Source organism: Crassostrea angulata, chromosome 4, assembly GCF_025612915.1.
Source record: "Crassostrea angulata isolate pt1a10 chromosome 4, ASM2561291v2, whole genome shotgun sequence".
In the NCBI taxonomy this organism is placed as follows: Eukaryota; Metazoa; Mollusca; class Bivalvia; order Ostreida; family Ostreidae; genus Magallana; species Magallana angulata.
The window spans coordinates 24,550,307-24,569,130 of NC_069114.1; the positions used below are offsets into that span (position 1 = coordinate 24,550,307).

Consider the following 18,824-nt stretch of genomic DNA (forward strand, 5'->3'; position numbering starts at 1 on the left):
TTTTATGGCAATTCAGATATCAATTTTTCTATGCAAAGCTAGATGTATTTTTATGATATCTTCATCATTTGATATATTTGTGGTTTATGATATGCTTTGTGAAAGATTATTTGATGCACTTTCTGATATTCCCAAAATTCATGACTTGGTACACTTAATTTGGAAGTGAGTTTGATTTCAAGAAGCAGTTATTTTTTTTTTGCAGCAAAACTGTGTTCACTATACAGATTTGGGACAGAAAATTGGCAAGGAGCCCGGAGTTGTTTATGTGTCGACCACTCAGGGCAGGAAGTGGATGGAGCTGGCCGAATTCGCTCAAAACAGAGACGGTGAGGATTATTTGTTCCTGGAACACCAACTGGAACTTTTCGGAGATCTGTGTCATGTAAGTGTTAAATTTTGCAATTTTTGAAGAACTGTCTGTCTGTTTTGTTAATGTTTGTAATGTAAAGAGATGTGCAATTTAAAAGAGGGAAGTGTATAAAAGATTCAAATGCTACGTTGCCATGGAAATGAAGGGGGAAGGGGTGGAGAATTTTATCTTAAAAATAGTGTTTTACTTTACTTATTTTTCTGTGGACAGGGACAAAATGACTTTTCCATCAAGGTGATCACCCAGGAGTTGAACTATTTGACCTGGGAGGAGGCCTTCACCTGTCTGAGTGATGAACGTCTGCCCGACAAACTTCGCTCCCAGTACTGTGACCTCATCATCAGTGAGTGATGTCATTGAATGACCTAATTATCAGTCCCTTGAAACTTGATCAGTTGTGGTTATTCTATCATAGCATCTCTTTTTATGAGTTTATTTATTCATATCCAACTCTGACCTTATACATTGCAAACTGATAACTTTTACTTTTTGACCATACAACTGATAGTTATATAATTCATGATTAATCCACTTTTAATATGTTTAATTAAACATTTTTTAGCTCACCTGAGCTGAAAGCTCAAGTGAGCTATTCTGATCACATTTTGTCCGTCGTCCGTCTGTCCGTCCGTCTGTCTGTCCGTCTGTAAACTTTTTACATTTTGAACTTCTTCTCTAAAACCGCTTATCCAATTTCAACCAAATTTGGCACAAAGCATCCTTATGGGAGGGCGAATATAAATTGCAGAAATAAAAGTCCGATCTGTATTCAAAGCGGAGAAAACCTTGAAACTGTAGAAAAAGGGGGGTGCATTTTTAAAAATCTTCTTCTCAAGAACCACCGAGTTAATCTTAACGTAATTTAGCATAAATCATCCTTAGGGAAAGGAAAATATAAATTGCAAAAATTATAGGCGATTTCTGTTCCAAATTTGAGATAATTGCGAAAATACTTATAAAGAATGGCTCGTTATTCCATATATCGTAGACTGGCAATTCATTGCGATAGACTGGTCTTATGACAGGCATCGCCAGTCTACCGCATCTCGAAAACGAGGTTCTTTGTTTGAAGCTGGCAGTTTGTTGTGCAACAGTTCACGTGCGAATATAATCTATGAAACATGGAAATAACCTTGGTGCCGATTATTGTGAAGTAAATTGAGGTTAAATATTTCAACGCGTTGTCATTTTCACTTGTGATGTTGGTTTTAGTTTGTTTTCATTTTTTCGTTTCATTTTGCTTTTTAACTTGGGAAACAATCGCCTTGTATTTGGAACATAGACTTCGGTAAATGTTTACCTGCGAAAATGATTAAATCTGATGCATTAACAACGTACTAAAGTGCATTTCCCTCTATTTTTATTGTTTATTGATTAATTTTCTAATTGTTCCAACAAGGATCAAACAAGTGTGTTGGTGTTAGCTTGTTCGGATTTTCGTTTCGTTTTCATTATTTACGCTTTTAAACCTGGAAACTATCGTCTACAGGTATTTGGTGATTTTTACGTATCAATTCAAACAGATACTTCGGTAAATCAAACAGTTAACTGTTTACCTGCGCAAATTAAGCAAAATCTGATGTAGGGGTACTGAAATACAATTCCTTCTATCGGTAATTCGGCATTTTCTTTTGATATCGCTGACGGAAATATGTAGGTATATACATGTATATATATATGATTCATTTCGAAAAAATTAATTGTGTTCTTTATTTGTTATAGTGCATGTTTCTTATGTTTAATTGTTTACAATTTCTATTTACTAACCATATTTGAGTGTTAAGCTTCGAATTATAAGCAAGATACAAAGATTTGCTCACAATTCTATGTTTGTACACAGATCTTAAAAACTAAAGATGAAAAAAGTAAAAAAATTGTCAATATTTATTAAGAAAATGTTCAAAGTCTGTTCTTCCAGAAACCAACTTTAACAACTTATTTTACATAGGAATATATACAGTATATCTTTAAAAATCTTCTTCTCAGAAACTAATCAGCCAGGAAAGCTGACACTTGTGTGGATGCATCCTCAGGTAGTGTAGATTCATAGTTATGAAAATCATGACCCCCTGGGGTAGGGTGGGGCCACAATGGGGGATCGAAGTTTTACATAGGAATATATACAGTATATCTTTAAAAATCTGCTTCTCAGAAACAAATCAGCCAGAAAAGCTGACACTTGTGTGGATGCATCCTCAGGTAGTGTAAATTCAAAGTTGTGAAAATCATTGCCCCCGGGGGTAGGGTGGGGCTACAATGGGGGATCGAAGTTTAACATATGAATATATAGAGTAAATCTTTAAAAATCTTCTTCTCAGAAACTAATCAGCCGGCAAAGCTGAAACTTGTGTGGAAGCATCCTCAGGTAGTGTAGATTCAAAGTTGTGAAAATAATAACCCCTGGGGGTAGGTTGGGGCCACAATGGGGGATCGAAGTTTAACATATGATTATATAGAGTAAATCTTTAAAAATCTTCTTCTCAGAAACTAATTAGCCAGGAAAACTGGCACTTGTGTGGAAGCATCCTCAAGTAGTGTAGATTCAAATTTGTGAAAATCATGACCCCTGGGGATAGGTTTGGGCCACAATGGGAGGTCCATATTTTACATAGGAATAAACAGAGTAAATCTTTAAAAATCTTCTTCTCAGAAACTAATCAGCCGGCAAAGCTGAAACTTGTGTGGAAGCATCCTCAGGTAGTGTAGATTCAAAGTTGTGAAAATAATAACCCCTGGGGGTAGGTTGGGGCCACAATGGGGGATCGAAGTTTAACATATGATTATATAGAGTAAATCTTTAAAAATCTTCTTCTCAGAAACTAATTAGCCAGGAAAACTGGCACTTGTGTGGAAGCATCCTCAAGTAGTGTAGATTCAAATTTGTGAAAATCATGACCCCTGGGGATAGGTTTGGGCCACAATGGGAGGTCCATATTTTACATAGGAATAAACAGAGTAAATATTTAAAAATCTTCTTCTCAAAAACTAATCAGCCAGGAAAGCTGAAACTTGTGTGAAAGCATCCTCAGGTTGTGTAGATTCAAGGTTGTGAAAATCATGATCCTCAGGGGTAGGGTGGGGCCACAATGGGGGGGTCAAAGTTTAACAAAGGAATATATAGGGTAAATCTTTAAAAATCTTCTCAGAAACTAATCAGCCAGATGATTCTTTATAATTATTAAGACTTTGGCCCCAGGACAATTCTTTGGCCTCACGAGAAGGTTCAGAGTTTGATGTACGTTTATATCCGATGTATAAACTATTGTTAAGGATCTTTTTGAGAACTGCAATACTCAACATATGACATGACTATAAAATCATCCTGTCAGAAAGGGGACTAATGATTATAAACATAAGAATATCCAGGGGAAAATGGATTTTATTTATACAGGATCTACATGTATTATTGTACATTGTCCAGATAGTTTGTATTATGACTCCATTAAGCTGATTTTATCATACCTATTGTTCCTCAGGTGAGCGATGTGGCCCATGGGCCTCTTGTAAGCTGTCCTCTTGCTGATTAATTGTTTTAAAACATACAGAAGTTATAACAGTGGAGCCCACATTTGTTAATACTGTAGAATCTAAATTGCTTGAGCATCTGATAAGTTTCTGATTCTACTATGTTCCAGCCATGTTTGTGGACATTGGAGCCAACCACTCCATTATTGATCGAGTCAAGCTGTCATACATCTATGATGAAATCGACTCATACGAGGTATGAGATGTCACCTGTAATTCTGAATTTGAATGGAATTAAGAAAAATGATTATTACTGTATCAGAAAATATTATTGAGTAAAATTATCGATATATCTCTCTCTTAATTAAATTTATTTTCAATATTCCTTCCGACTCTATGCATATCTACTCAGCATATTTATCACTTTTAGGATATTGTCATTTTGATGTTGAGAAATAAAAGTAGATTTTTGATTGATGTATGGTACATGTTGTGCATTCATAATTTGATTTAATCCAACTATTTAATCTGAGGGGACAAATTTCAGACCCCTGCAGGAAACAACGATAGTTCTCTAGTGAGTTCAACCCCCACAGTTCTGAAGAGATCTGAATCTCTATTAGCTAGTGCTTAGTCACAAAATGCACAGAGAGATCAAATAGCCCTTGCAACAATTAAATTGTATTCTTTTACACCTACTGTCAAATACATAAGCCTTTTTACTGTGTGATTGACATTCTTTGTTAGAACTAAGTCTTGTCCTATTTTCAGCTTTCTGTATAAATTCATGTACCAGTAAATCATATTCTAGTATTTTGCACTGATCCTATATACACAAATATATCATTACATCAGATCTAAAGATATCAAGAACAAATTTTATGGCATTTGAACATTAATGAAAAAACCTTAATCGGTTGACCTTTTTCTTTGAACCCTAAAATGGAAGATCTATTTTAAGATTTTCTTTTTTTCTCTCTTCTTGTGCTGGAAATCCAGTGTTGCATTCTGGTAATACTCAAAGTCAGTACGAAATAAATGCTGGAAAAAGATAAAAAGCATCAATGACGTATTTCAAAAAATTGACTTGGGGCCCAAGAGCAAAATTTTGAATAGAATGTGTGGAATCAGCTTGCATTTAGCAGAAATGGTCAAATTTTGAGACGAATGAAAATGCAGACCTGAATCAGTGGACCTGATTCAAAATTTTGCACAGTCCCTTGCATTTTACAGAACTCCGATTCTGATTCTGTAATTGACTACGTTGAAAGATCTGTCTCTGCCGTTTCGTATTCTACCCCCTCCATGAGACCAATCTCAAGAAAGTCCACACACCCAGATATCACCTTAAAACTCCCCAAAATTTTGGAGTCCAGAGGGAGGGAAGTGGAGGAGGAAGGGACAAAGCTGCAGTATCTTGACCACTATTATCATTTGATCGGCCATCGCTCCAAGTCCAGTCTCAGCAAAACAGCCAAATTAACGTGGAAAGACACCGACTCAGACACGCTGAGTACAGGGCTGCCCTCATGGGTAATGAGTGCCACTCAAGAGTTCAAAGGTCATGTCACCATGCACTCACACTGAAAATGGAAAAAACCCATAAAAACCTCACATTTCTCAGAATGTCCTTGAAACACAGGGTTTTTTCTCCTTGATTGCTGCGTAAAATTGACCTGACTGTCTGTGTTGCATAACACATGCATGCATTCTAATTCAGATTCAAGAACACTCAGGGGATGTTGCTGTGTTACACCAACTAATAATAAAAGCCCAAAATAGAAAAAAAAACCACCTGTATTAGTTTTATCAATAAGTGGAGGGGGTGTTTGCTGAGCTCATATGTAGACACTGTGGGCCCTACATATTTACAGTTCACAATGAGTTATTTGAATTGATCCAGTCAATTTAATATTTTTCCTTCTTTCCTTAATGCACTTCTTAAAGGGGAGAAAATCGGTAGGTATCATGCTACAAGCCAAAGTGCACTTTTGATTTGTTTATTATTTGGTTCAACAATTTTATTTGTAGACAATTTCAAAAATTATAATTGGTCCCATTGCACCAATCTTAAACCAGGTAATGCATGGTTAAGGGATGTATATATTTATATGAATATATTTAGGAATATATAAATCTTAAAAAGAATGCTTGCATGAATCTAAAATGGCTTATGTAATATAAGATGCAAATAACTACTTAAGGCCTTATCTTTAGCTTCTCTCCTATCCACCCAATCTAAAAAATTTAATTTTGGAAAGTTTCCACACAATCTGAAAAATTTAATTGTGGAAAAGTTAAAGGTCAGAAGGTCTTGGTGCAAATGATGTCATGGTCATTTGTGAAGTTGACACACATGATATGATATATGACAAGAATATTTTCTTATAGACAAAACCAAGACTTACAAAGTCAGACCAATGGAAATGTTATAGATAGGTGCAGTGCATCAGGATGACTGGATGGTCACTGCCATTTTTAGACTATGTGTATATTAATCAAGCTGTGCTGAAAAGCTCTGTTTAAAGATATCAAAAAATGTTCAAAATTTTAGGTTTAAAAATTTGAAGTTTTTATTGACGAAGTTTATTGCTAAAAAAAAAAACTGACTCAAGGATTTGAAGGTAGCTCTAGTGGGTAATTCATTGAATATCCAGCTTCCATAAGATGAATCTCTTGATATGTAGACCATTCATATGTCTGTCCTATTGATTTGGATGATCAAAACTTATTCAATGAACAACACTGACACCATTCCTATGGATAAAGACGGTGATACAGTATATATCCTTGTTGATCAGGTGTGTGTGGTATCACATCCTTGTTGACCAAGTGTGTGTGGTATCTCATCCTTGATGACCAGGTGTGTGTATGGTATCACATCCTTGTTGACCAGGTGTGTGTATGGTATCACATCCTTGTTGACCAGGTGTGTGTATGGTATCACATCCTTGTTGACCAGGTGTGTATGTGGTGTCACATCCTTGTTGACCAGGTGTGTGTGGTATCACATCCTTGATGATCAGGTGTGTGTGTGGTATCACATCCTTGTTGACCAGGTGTGTGTATGGTATCACATCCTTGTTGACCAGGTGTGTGTGGTATCACATCCTTGATGATCAGGTGTGTGTGTGGTATCACATCCTTGTTGACCAGGTGTGTGTATTATCCAGGTTGATATACTTTTATCCCCCCTTTCTCCATCCCACCATCCACTGCCACTGCTTTTCAAATTTATATACCCCCCCCCCCCCCCAATTAATATTTATATACTTGTATGTATTTTTTGCATCCTAATAATTGCTTTCACCATAATATCTATTCAAATAATTATATAAAAGCCATAGATATATTGACAGTTGTCTTAGAATGCAAACGGGATACAAAATAATTAAAGCTGATGACGGTCATTTAATTTTAGATTTGATCCCAAGTTAAATCAATAATTATTTAGTTCCATTCTCAATATACCATTCCATAAGGATTTGATTACACTTATTTCCTTCTAGCAGGATTTTTCAGCTTTTTATCTTGACATATTGTTTTGTTTTTAGCTAATCATATATTTGTAATACATGTACCATTGTTTTCTTATGTAGTTTGATTCTTTTACATTCACACTTCAGCTTATTATTTTTTTTTTCTTATAAATGTATTTTTTATTTGCTTTCTAGAACCAACTGGTATGACTTAGCATTCTTTCCAATCTGTTCAATGTGTTACTGCTGATTTTGTTGTTATGTGTTCGTTTAGAAATCACTTGTACAATGTCACTATTTCAAAAACTTGGATATTTTATATTTAAATTATTGGTCACTTTTAAGTTGAATTCAATTTGATTAATTGAGACCTTCATTTTCTGTTAAGATTGATAATCCGGCAGAAAAAAATAGAACTGCATGACTCCAGTAAAAGTGATTTACATGTATTCTGGGAATGCCAGTGTCTTTGTGATCAGATATGTGATAGTTTTATTGATGTGTGTATGTCTGTTTGAGTAGAGCAAATGGTGTAAAAACAACAATTAATGAGATAAACGTTGGGAAGAGTTTATATTTATATGGCAGTTGGGTGTTTTTGTGCCTTTACTAACTCTATATAAGGCCGCATGTACAGGTTACATGTGCTGATTTAAAGTGTCTTAATTATCTAAGTAGTGGAAATTCAGAAACATTTTACATTAATAATGAAAAATTATATACTGTAGGGACAAAAACATTGATTTAAACAGTCAAGAAGATTACAAAAATTTGTCTAAAAATTTGTTTATACAATTCTATGCCTGCAAATGTTCTCCTTTTTATCATTTGAATAAGAAATATTAATATTAACATAAAAGTAAAATATGAAATTATTTAAAATTACATGTGTTAACAATGCATGTATCAAAATGATTATAAAACATTAAGGTTAGCATTTTTGTTTACCAAAACTTTGGTTATAATAAAAATAAAGATGTATGCAAATTAAGTTTGGTTAATATGTTGGTTAAATACGGGATATGGTGTAGAGAGTGAATGTGTCTTATGTTTCCTCAGGATGAGATAGATCACAGTCATTCCATGACGTACCAGGTATTCCCCACCCTTAGTGACTGGATCTCCACGTTCCTCAAATATAACGGGGACATGACGGCCTCTAACATTGGGAATAACATGCTGGTGGAACAGGTATGATGCACTCAGTCTTCTCCTCTCTTTAATGTACATCATTGCTGTGCGATAGTCCTTGATCAGTAGCGTAGGAAGCAAACTGAAAGGGGGGAGGGGGCAAGACTTGAAAGGGGGTGGGCAAGACTTGTCAAAAATCTTGCCAAGGAAATAGGGAAAGCCCTCCCGGTTCCGACACCTATGTTGATGGCCTCGTTAGCCATTAATGCTGTATCATTGCGTCCATCTTTGTTCATATAAACTGTACAATACAACTTCAAAATACTAGCTTCATAGGCTTTGTTTAGGCAAAAAAAAAGGCTTGTTGTTTGATTGAATAATGAGACATCTGTTTAATTATGTTGCTGTTAAGTGGAGGTAAACTACAAACTAAAATATTGTGAAGGATTGAAGTTGAAATGTTAGGTAACACTTGAAGGCAGTGGGATTTGTTGACCGTAGAGTTACTACATCTGATTAATTGTAGGTCCTTCGTTTGGTTGAATACCTTGTCTCCTTTGGGTTTTACTACAAACCTGAGGACATCAAGAAGTTGATGGAGCCACTGATGTCTCTGATTGATGGCAGAAATGACAAACCTTATCCTAATGTCACAGGTAAGCTGTCGTCAAATACCATTCTAATGTCACAGATAGCGCATGATTATCTGAATGTGACAAGTAATGTGTGATTACCTTTATGTCACAGGTAATGCGTGATTTTCTTAATGTCACAGGTAATGTGTGATTATGTCAATGTGACAGGTAATGCTTGATTATCTTAATGTGACAGGTAATGCTTGATTACCTTAATGTCACAGGTAATGCGTGATTTTCTTAATGTCACAGGTAATGCGTGATTACCTTAAGTCATAGGTAATGGGTGATTTTCTTAATGTCACAGGTAATGTGTGATTATGTTAATGTGACAGGTAATGCTTGATTATCTTAATGTCACAAGTAATGCATGATTACCTTAATGTCACAGGTAATGTGTGATTTTCTTAATGTCACAGGTAATGTGTGATTATCTTAAAGACCGAGATAATAAGCACCACCTTCATAGGACAATGTGCTGTATGGTGAAATATCTGCCCAAAATTTTAACCAGTTTTTAAATAGTATCGTATATAAATCAAATCTTCATAAATCATTGTACAAAGGATGCCTATCACTTTAATCTCGATTTTAGTCATCATTGCTCATTCGTTGTTTATCTATGACGTCACCAAGATGACCCAATTCCTGCAAATTTGCAAACAAATGAAAGTATTCTCATTTTTGCTTTATATTTTGCATTCGGAAGTATAGAGCGCAGGTCTGCTCAAGTACGATTTTAACATGCTTTTCTTCAGATGATTATACACATTATACTAAAAGATGGTACTTGAGCAAGCCTGCGCTCAAAGTTTTCAAGTTGAAAAACCATCGGAAAACACCTACATTTAGCTACAAAACATCAATTTATCAAAATAAGACAATCTTCATGACGTCATTTCTACATTATGAAGTCACTATGGGGATAACCTTTTACACCCTTATTTTAAATATGATTTTAACTATCTACCACCTTATTTTTAAAGCTCTTTATAAAACTTAAATTTTGGGGGCAAAAAATGCGTAATACATGTACCGCACATAGTCCTTTACCTGGTCAGTGTTCCCCTGTCAACTAAATTGAGGCCCCAGAATCGTTGTTACAAAATGATTGACATTCGTTTACTCGTCCTGTGGCATGAATTATCAGCACTATAATCGTAAGAAAATTAAAAGATACAAATTAAAAATTTACTCGTTCTTTGTTCATTTACTACACCAAATGGGCTGATCACCGATAGTCTGTCAAAATCACGGAGATGTTTGTGAATAATTGAGAATAAATAGTTAAATTAAATCAAATATTGCGTCCACAATTTATATCATTAGTAATCACATTTCCTTGAGAAATTTCATGAGCCGAAACCAGAAGAGAACAAAGAACAGGCAACTCTGGTACAAGTACATACAGATCTGTAATGCTTCAATATACGCCCATGTACATACAGATATGTGATGCTTCATTATAAGTACATGTACATACAGATCTGTGATGCTTCAATATAAGCACATGTACATACAGATATGTGATGCTTCAATATAAGTACATGTACATACAGATATGTGATGCTTCAATATAAACACGTTTTACAGTACTTGACTTCACAATTATTTACAAAGCACACATGTGAGTTTAGATACAACAGCATATAGTGTTTTCTTAGTGCAGCTCACTCTTAATCGTCCTACTGTTTTAACAAGAAAAAGTGTTTCTGAGTCCATCTTCACCATCATGATTCTCCATTGCCTTAAGAAGTCCAAGAGTCAGCCCAGATCAGGCTATTTTTTCTGCCTTACACTATGAAAGAACAGCACTCTGCACAAGTGTTGCCAAGGAATTATAGTTTTTAGCTTTTTCGCCATTGTACATGTTGTAGATGAGTTGGTACATTACTGCATTGAGAGGAATTTAGGTAAAGGAAAGAGTATCTATGTATGATAGCAATGCATGCTGCATAAGCTTCCCTAGGGCCTTCACATCGTCCACCACACTATGGGCACTGTATGTTTTGTTAAAAAGAGATCGGAAAAGACTCTCCTGCTGGTATGAATCTTGATTTTTAAAATATTTGTTAAACATTGCTAGACTGTCTACACAACCAGCCACAACACTGGCAAACTCAGTATCTTTCTGTATGTTTTTGAATGTCGAAACAAGAACAGGAAAATCAAAACGCCGGCTATTGGGAGCAATTAAACACACATTTTTGAATTTTGTCAAATATCTGATAAATATTTCTGCAGCAAAATGAATACTGTCCAGCTCCACTGATTTTCCTGCAGAAGACATGCCACTAGAATTTGCAACAATACCAGTTACTAGTCGTGCATTCTTAGTCTGAGGCATCTTGGGTCGAACATAAGTATTGAATATTGACTCATTTTTCAGCTCGACAGCAGCAATTTGCACAATGTGGGGCATCTGCCTTCCTCATACTGTAATACATGATTAGCAATAAAGATATCTATGATACTGGGTAATTTAAACATTTTAAGAATAAAAACATGAAAAAAGATAACTTAGAAAACTCACTAAGGTCAGCTGTTTCAAGATCAAACATAACCAATGTAAAGGCTCTTCTGTTGATGTTAGTCGAGTCACTGGTTTGAAGCAACCAGGAACAACTGGATCTGGTAATTTTTCAATGTAAGGGTGTTCATTGTGACCAATACCTGTTAAGATGACTATACAGTATGTGTATCAGTAAATATACATGTAAAAGCATGATGACAGTAAAGTATTTGTACATTTCTGTAGTGTACATAGAATATATTGGTCTAGACTTACCAGACTGATAGGAATCTCCCTCCAGTGCCTCCTGAGCTCCCTGAGTTACAGTTCTTTCTAGTTTCAGAACAAGACATCTTAGCTTTGTTGAAGGGAGCTGGATTTATTCCTGCGTCTCATTGTGTCTATTCATCTTTTTCCTGGCATGTTCTGTAAACTTTCCAGGAGAAACTCCAGTCTCTTTGTGGGCCCGATATAAATTATTTCTATCAATTGTGCACAATGGATTGTTTTGAGGGAAAAAAAGCATTTTGATATATTTATTATCCCCCCGTGCAACTGGTTGCGAAGGGGATATAGCATTGCTGCTGTCCATGTGTATATATGTATGTGTGTCCATTTCAGCCTTTTTAGCAATATTCAAAGAAAACCCTCGCTTGCATGTTTATCAAATTTTGTACACTTCATAAGCATGTTAAAAGGACAAACCTTATTTATTTTCAAGGAATTCTGTTATCTATTTTTAAAATATCATTAAAATTACAACACTAAGAAATTTTATGTACGATTTCAACTTCCTGAAAGTAAACATTTCAAATCAGAAACTTGATATTTTGTTGGATGTAGACCCTATAAAGGTAAGAAGCAAACATTTTTGAGAAATGGGGTGTTGGAAGGATGTCCAAAGTGAAAAAATGAAGCAAGCAGGAGATTAAGTTCACCCTAAATTAATCAAAACAAGCAGCTGTCTGAGCCGACTATATTTATTAGCTCACCTGAGCTGAAAGCTCAAGTGAGCTATTCTGATCACATTTTGTCCGTCGTCCGTCTGTCTGTCCGTCCGTCCGTCCGTCTGTAAACTTTTTACATTTTGAACTTCTTCTCTAAAACCGCTTATCCAATTTCAACCAAATTTGACACAAAGCATCCTTATGGGATGGCGAATATAAATTGCAGAAATAAAAGTCCGATCTGTATTCAAAGCGGAGAAAACCTTGAAACTGTAGAAAAAGGGGGGTGCATTTTTAAAAATCTTCTTCTCAAGAACTACCGAGGCAAATTCAACGTAGTTTAGCATAAATTATCCTTGTGGGAAGGAAACTATAAATTGCAAAAATTAAGGTCTAATTCAGTTTCAAATCTGAGTTATTACGAAAATAATGATAAAGGAAAGGCGTGTTTCAGCTTCGGTTCGGTTCGGCATCCGGTAAAATGGGTAGGCAAGACTTGGCCTGGTCAAAACAAAAGATTGGCAGTTATTAATCTGCCAATCTCATTAAAATTTCGGGATATTTGATGGACCAGTTATATTTGTATTCGCTGTAAATATTGCTGCAAAATAATGCGTATTTGGAATTGACGATTGCCGATCTGCCCCGGCTTTTATTTTGCCACGGCCCGGGTTTGCATACCCATTTTACCAAGACTCGTATTCCATACTTCTAGAACGTGGTTCTTTGTTTAAAGCAGCCATGACATTATACGAAAAAGGGTCGATCTGACTATGATGAATTTGCTTGTTATGCAACAGTTCGTGTATGAAGGGAAATTTTTTGAAACATGCAAAATATATTGGTGCCGATTTTGTGAAGTAAATTGAGGCTAAATATTTCAATGCGTTGACAGATTTCACACATGACGTTGGTGTTAGCTTGTTCTGATTTTTCGTTTCGTTTTCATTATTTATGCTTTGTAATTTAACCTGGGAACTCTTGTATTTCGTGATTTTTACGTATCAATTCAAACAGACAGTCAAATCAAACAGTTAACTGTTTACCTGCGCAAATTAAGCAAAATCTGATGTATCAAAAAAGTACTGAAATACAATTCATTCTATCGGTAATTCGGCATTATCTTTTGCGTATAATGGTAGATTAATGCAATAGGTTTTGTTGAGATCGATGCTCGGCATTTTCTCGAGTTTATTCAGTTTGAATAGAGTTTGATATCGCTGAAGGAAATATGTAGGTATATATACATGTATATATATGATTCATTTCGAAAAAATAAATTGTGTTCTTTATTTGTTATAGTGCATGCATGTTTCTTGTGTTTAATTGTTTACAATTTCTATTTACTAACCATATTTGAGTGTTAAGCTTCGAATGATAAGCAAGATACAGAGATTTGCTCACAATTCTATGTTTGTACACAGATCTTAAAAACTAAAGATTAAAAAAGTAAAAAAATGGTTAATATTTATGAAGAAAATTTTCAAAGTATGTTCTTCCAGAAACCAACTTAAACAACTTATTGTATTGTAAACTTAACCTTTTCTCGTCATTATTACTCCTACTGTACATGTGATCCTGTACTGTGTTTGTGTTCATTGGTATAAACTGATTTTGAACCTCAAATACCAGTGAAATGGTCTTGAATGAATAAAAGAATTGAAAATTTAGGCCATTTTTTTTCCATTTTAAATGCTAAATAGGAAATACCAAGTTAAAAATCTTAAGCTGAATGCAATAAACTCATGTGAACAAAATATGATTCAAACCTAGATGAACTGTGAGCTCTGTATCTTGCTTATAATTCTATGATTGACGCTGAAATTTTGGTTGAACATTAGAAATTCTATATGAATTAGAATATGTTAAATACTTGTACAAACAAAATAAAAGAATGATATTCTGTATATACCTACCGGTCTTCTCTGGGGCTCCCTCTTTATACATTAAATAATGTGAAATCTACATCAATTTTGATAGTTTTTCAGACACGAGTAAATAAAAACGACATCTTTAAAACAGTTTCCATAGTTCTGACACATTTCTGTTATGGGGATAAAATAATTATCGCTATTCCTAAGAAAATATCCGACGGAAAATTATCCTGGTTTGTACGCGAGGTAAATAACAGTCATTTAATTATAATGGAGAAGACAAATTAAATTTTTGAATGTTTTAATTTGAGGAATTGAGCACATTGAGGTACAATTTTCTTCTTCACATCTATACATGTAGGATTTTTAAAATAAAATACAATAACTATTATATATTTTTTTTAAATACAATAACAAGTAAGTAGTTGATGAAACAAATGTACCTATATGCTCTCATATATTTTGATCGCTCTACAAAGTGGGGGGGGGGGGGGGGCAGAACGAAAATATAGGGAATTGGTAGTTTTAAACAACTTAACAGTGTACCCATACCAAATGTTTAGTTTTATATCTTGCGTAGGATTTTCTTATTCTGGTAAAAAAAATAGTATTTCATGAAGGTACAATGTCAAAGATTACGTGTATGCAAAAATAAGTGTAAAATTCGAATACTTGACAATATTTATTTTTTGTTATTCTACCTAGGGACCATATGGCACAATATCTTTTGAACGCCAATTGTTGCTCAGGTGAGCAATGTGGCCCCATGGGCCTCTTGTTGAATTACTTAGAGAAGAACAGATTCATAATTCAGAAGAGACTGACGAATATTGTCAACATGATTAACCGGGAATTCATTTCATGTAAATTGCCGAAGATACGTTACTCTTTTTAAAATATTGGGGTTAAAATTGCGACATGGTAACTCAAATTTTCTCGTAGAGCAGACTATAAATCGCCAGATCTTAGCTACGCTATCCCATTGTCACTGGTATGGTGTTGGACAAAAAAAAATTGTGTGATTTTCTATTGCTTTCTTATCACTGTGGTAATTGTTTCTCAGGGAAGGATGCTGATGACATTCTGCGAGTGTTCCGGACCAAGGAGAGGTTTGAGAGGAACACGGAGACCACAGCAGTAGTCGGGGCCAAGTGTCAGTAAGTGTCACAATGCACTCCTCCTTTTTCCTGTGTGACATGTTATTACAAGAAATGGTAAAAAATGTGCATGATCTGAAAATATTGAATATGATTCAAGTCCTAATTTCTTGCAGAGCCTTGGAAGTACTCAATCTGTTTTTCAACTACATTTTCAACTTGAGATTAGAGGTATGAATTCTCATTTTATTTTTCAAGAAGTTTTGTTTTCAATTTACAAGTGATTTTCAAATTGACTTAGAATGTTAAAGATATATGTGCCCTTTATACTAAAGAGAATCAAACTTAGTTCTCTAATAATTAGCATCATTCTTCAGGCCTGAAGGCAATAAGAAAAAATTCAACTCCTAGAAACATTTTGAATCAATATAGCTTTTGAAATGAATTTTAGCATTGAAATTAAAAGACGCCAGTAGTTATTTATAGCTATATGTCTTAAATGTTTGAATTAAGTCTGTTCTCAGATTTTTTTCCTCATTTTTGGTTACTTAGAATGACTTTTCAAGCATCACTATTGTTTAATAAGTTAATATGATGATTCTTTATCTCTTGGACAGAAATTTATGAACATGTTCAAAGTGACTCACACCCATGCCAACACCCCCCAGATGCCTCCCCCAGAGCTGGGGCCCCTACTGTACGAGGCATTCGACCTCTCTGTACATCAAGGGTAGGTAACTTGTGTAAAAGTTGTGATAAAAATATATATCTTGTATTCTCAATAGTTATTATACTAGGTGTATAGTAGGTATTTATAGCTTCATCAAATTCTCTTGTAGATGATTTAATTTAGACAAATTATTTTTTTTTAAATAAATTAGAATTTTGATTTAGGCTCTCTATTGGGCTTTAGAGAATTAAGTGTTTCTGATGATCATTGAATTTTCCTCCATAATGATGTTTTATGTTAATATCAATTATTGATCACACAAGAACAGACTTTACATTACATGTTTTTTGTATATGTCATGGTATTATAAGCGTAAATGTATATATACTGTGGTTTCATTAATATACATTGGCATCAAAGTTCATGGATTTCAATTTATTATAATACATATATGAATTTCTGTACAAAGGATTTATCAATACACTTTAATGTATTATTCTTATCTCATTAAATGAACATCTTCTTTTGTTGATGGAATCAGTGAAATCCACATATATTGATATTCAATGAAAAGTGATTGTGAAAGTGAAACCACAGAAACTGAACTTTATAAAATATCATTTTGAATTTCTGTCATATTCCATATTTGAGGTTATTATGACAGTTGGTTAGGCTCTGTTTCATTTTATAGAGTTCTGGTTTTGATTGCATTACATTATGGGAATTCATTGCAAAAATCTGAATCGCTAACAGCTTTTTAATTAATGGCCATACTGGGCCACACTTTCAGAAGCAATGTGCCTCATGTGAATTTGGTGTGGATTTTCTATCTTGAAATTCTCGCAGAAAGAGCACACACATGAAATATTTAATATGAAATATTCAAGAAATTTCTATGTTGACTCAAGTCATATGATAAAGTAATAATAATTAACCATAAACTGAACACATATTAATACATAGGAAACATTGAGTTAGAGGTGGATACTATACCTCATGAAATTAATGTTAAATGTTAGATTTAATAATGAATTTCATGTATGTGTATCACATTCATGTGAAGCACATGTTTCTGAATATTTCTATTATTCAATTATTGGCTGACTTTGAGAATGGCATTTTGAATTTTGAAAAAAAGCCTCCTGCTTGTGAACTTATTTTATAAATTGAAAATAAATTTATGTGTCAAATTCTTGATAAGTATTTAAAGTACACTGTGTCAATTATTCTTTCAAAAAATAAGCACACATGCATGAGGTTTGAAGTACTAAAAAAAAAATTTGTTATTGACGGGTACATTCCTCTATTTTTTCCCTCTTGCTTCAAAAATCAAAGAAAATGGAACAGAACAGTCATAAGAGTCATTCATAATTTATTTTTATTTAAAAAAAAAAAAAAAAAAAAAAAAAAAAAAGAATTTTTATTCCGTATGTAATGTCATATTTATTAGAGTTTTGTATATTCTCTTTTCCTTATATAAATGTAACATTTTCCAATGACGATTTCTTAAACAGGCAGCAAACGTATGTATGCCAGTTGACAATCTGTTTATGAGTTATTTTTGTTTAATATCCTATTTAATGAACCCTGGAATAGTGATTAACTTCCATTGGGGAAGAGGTCAAAAGTTCAATGTCATTGAGGGACTCTTGGAAAACATTTGGAGAAGTAAAATCAATTTAATTTTGAATTTCTTAAAGTCCACTCAAAATTGAGTGCAGCCTTCTGTATCATTTTTAGCATATTAATTCTTTAATTAATATAATAATGGTCAAGCTTAATTATTTATTATGTTTTCTTTGCATACTGGTATTAGGGTGTCAGATTTAGCAGGCATGAATTCATGCAAAAAGTGAAAAAAAATACTCCGATAAGAAATGCCACTGTTAAAATAACTGCATTTTCATTTACTGTTCAGTAGATGTCAGCATTGATTATAATCAAATGGGTTTTATTTTAATGTCAATGAATTTCAGATAAAAATGATTTGAATATTTTGACCCCATCCAATATCAATTGATACTTTGGAGTAAAGATTCGACATTGATCTTTTGATGAAGTTCCTTTTATTTGAGACAATTGAGGCACTCCACTGGTTTAATTGAATATTAATTTTTTTCTCTAATTTCTACTGACTTGTATACAATTAACTCTGTTAGAAATCAAATAGTTCACCAAACTTAATATATTTCATCAGTGTTTTTTTTTTTCATTCGCATTTGAAATCAAATTTGTTCATCAAACTAACATTTTTTTTTTTCAGCAACTCAAAATCTTGCTGTCATCATTATATCCTTATAATAACTACATGTACTAACATATTGGCCATTTTTTTGTATTTTGCTTATGTAGAGTGCAGGACTTGTAAGTTTTTCAGTTTATTTCTGAGAGAAAATCCAATCCAGTAGCAGCTATTTCCCAATCCCTCCCTATAAACCCCGCTCACCGCTACACATTCATGCAGATATTGTACTATATATTACTGGATTTTTGTGTGGGATGCTTTCTTCTTAACTTAATTTAAAGGTTCTTCATTCAATAAACTAAATTAAGGCAAAAATCTCTGCTGTGAAAAAAAATGTTAATATTGCCAATGTCCTTGAAGTCTGTAATTAGTCAGAAAACAGAAAAATACAGACTG

General features: G+C 33.9%; 1 protein-coding gene across 21 annotated transcripts in view; it reads left to right on the forward strand.

Moving 5' to 3' along the window:
- The window catches only part of LOC128180251 (inositol 1,4,5-trisphosphate receptor type 3-like), a 99,972-nt gene that overhangs the window by 37,395 nt on the left and 43,753 nt on the right, over positions 1-18,824 (forward strand). For 17 of the 21 annotated variants that reach the window (XM_052848213.1, XM_052848191.1, XM_052848200.1 and 14 more), the window contains 9 exons: positions 206-385; positions 584-716; positions 4,009-4,094; positions 5,870-5,917; positions 8,377-8,508; positions 8,975-9,104; positions 15,480-15,573; positions 15,690-15,744; positions 16,131-16,243. In XM_052848213.1, the coding sequence (XP_052704173.1) occupies positions 206-385; positions 584-716; positions 4,009-4,094; positions 5,870-5,917; positions 8,377-8,508; positions 8,975-9,104; positions 15,480-15,573; positions 15,690-15,744; positions 16,131-16,243 (971 nt within the window). Of the gene's footprint in view, positions 1-205; positions 386-583; positions 717-4,008; positions 4,095-4,385; positions 4,416-5,785; positions 5,798-5,869; positions 5,918-8,376; positions 8,509-8,974; positions 9,105-15,479; positions 15,574-15,689; positions 15,745-16,130; positions 16,244-18,535; positions 18,548-18,824 lie in introns of all 21 variants that reach the window. The other 4 variants (XM_052848192.1, XM_052848198.1, XM_052848203.1 and 1 more) reach the window with 4 other exon arrangements.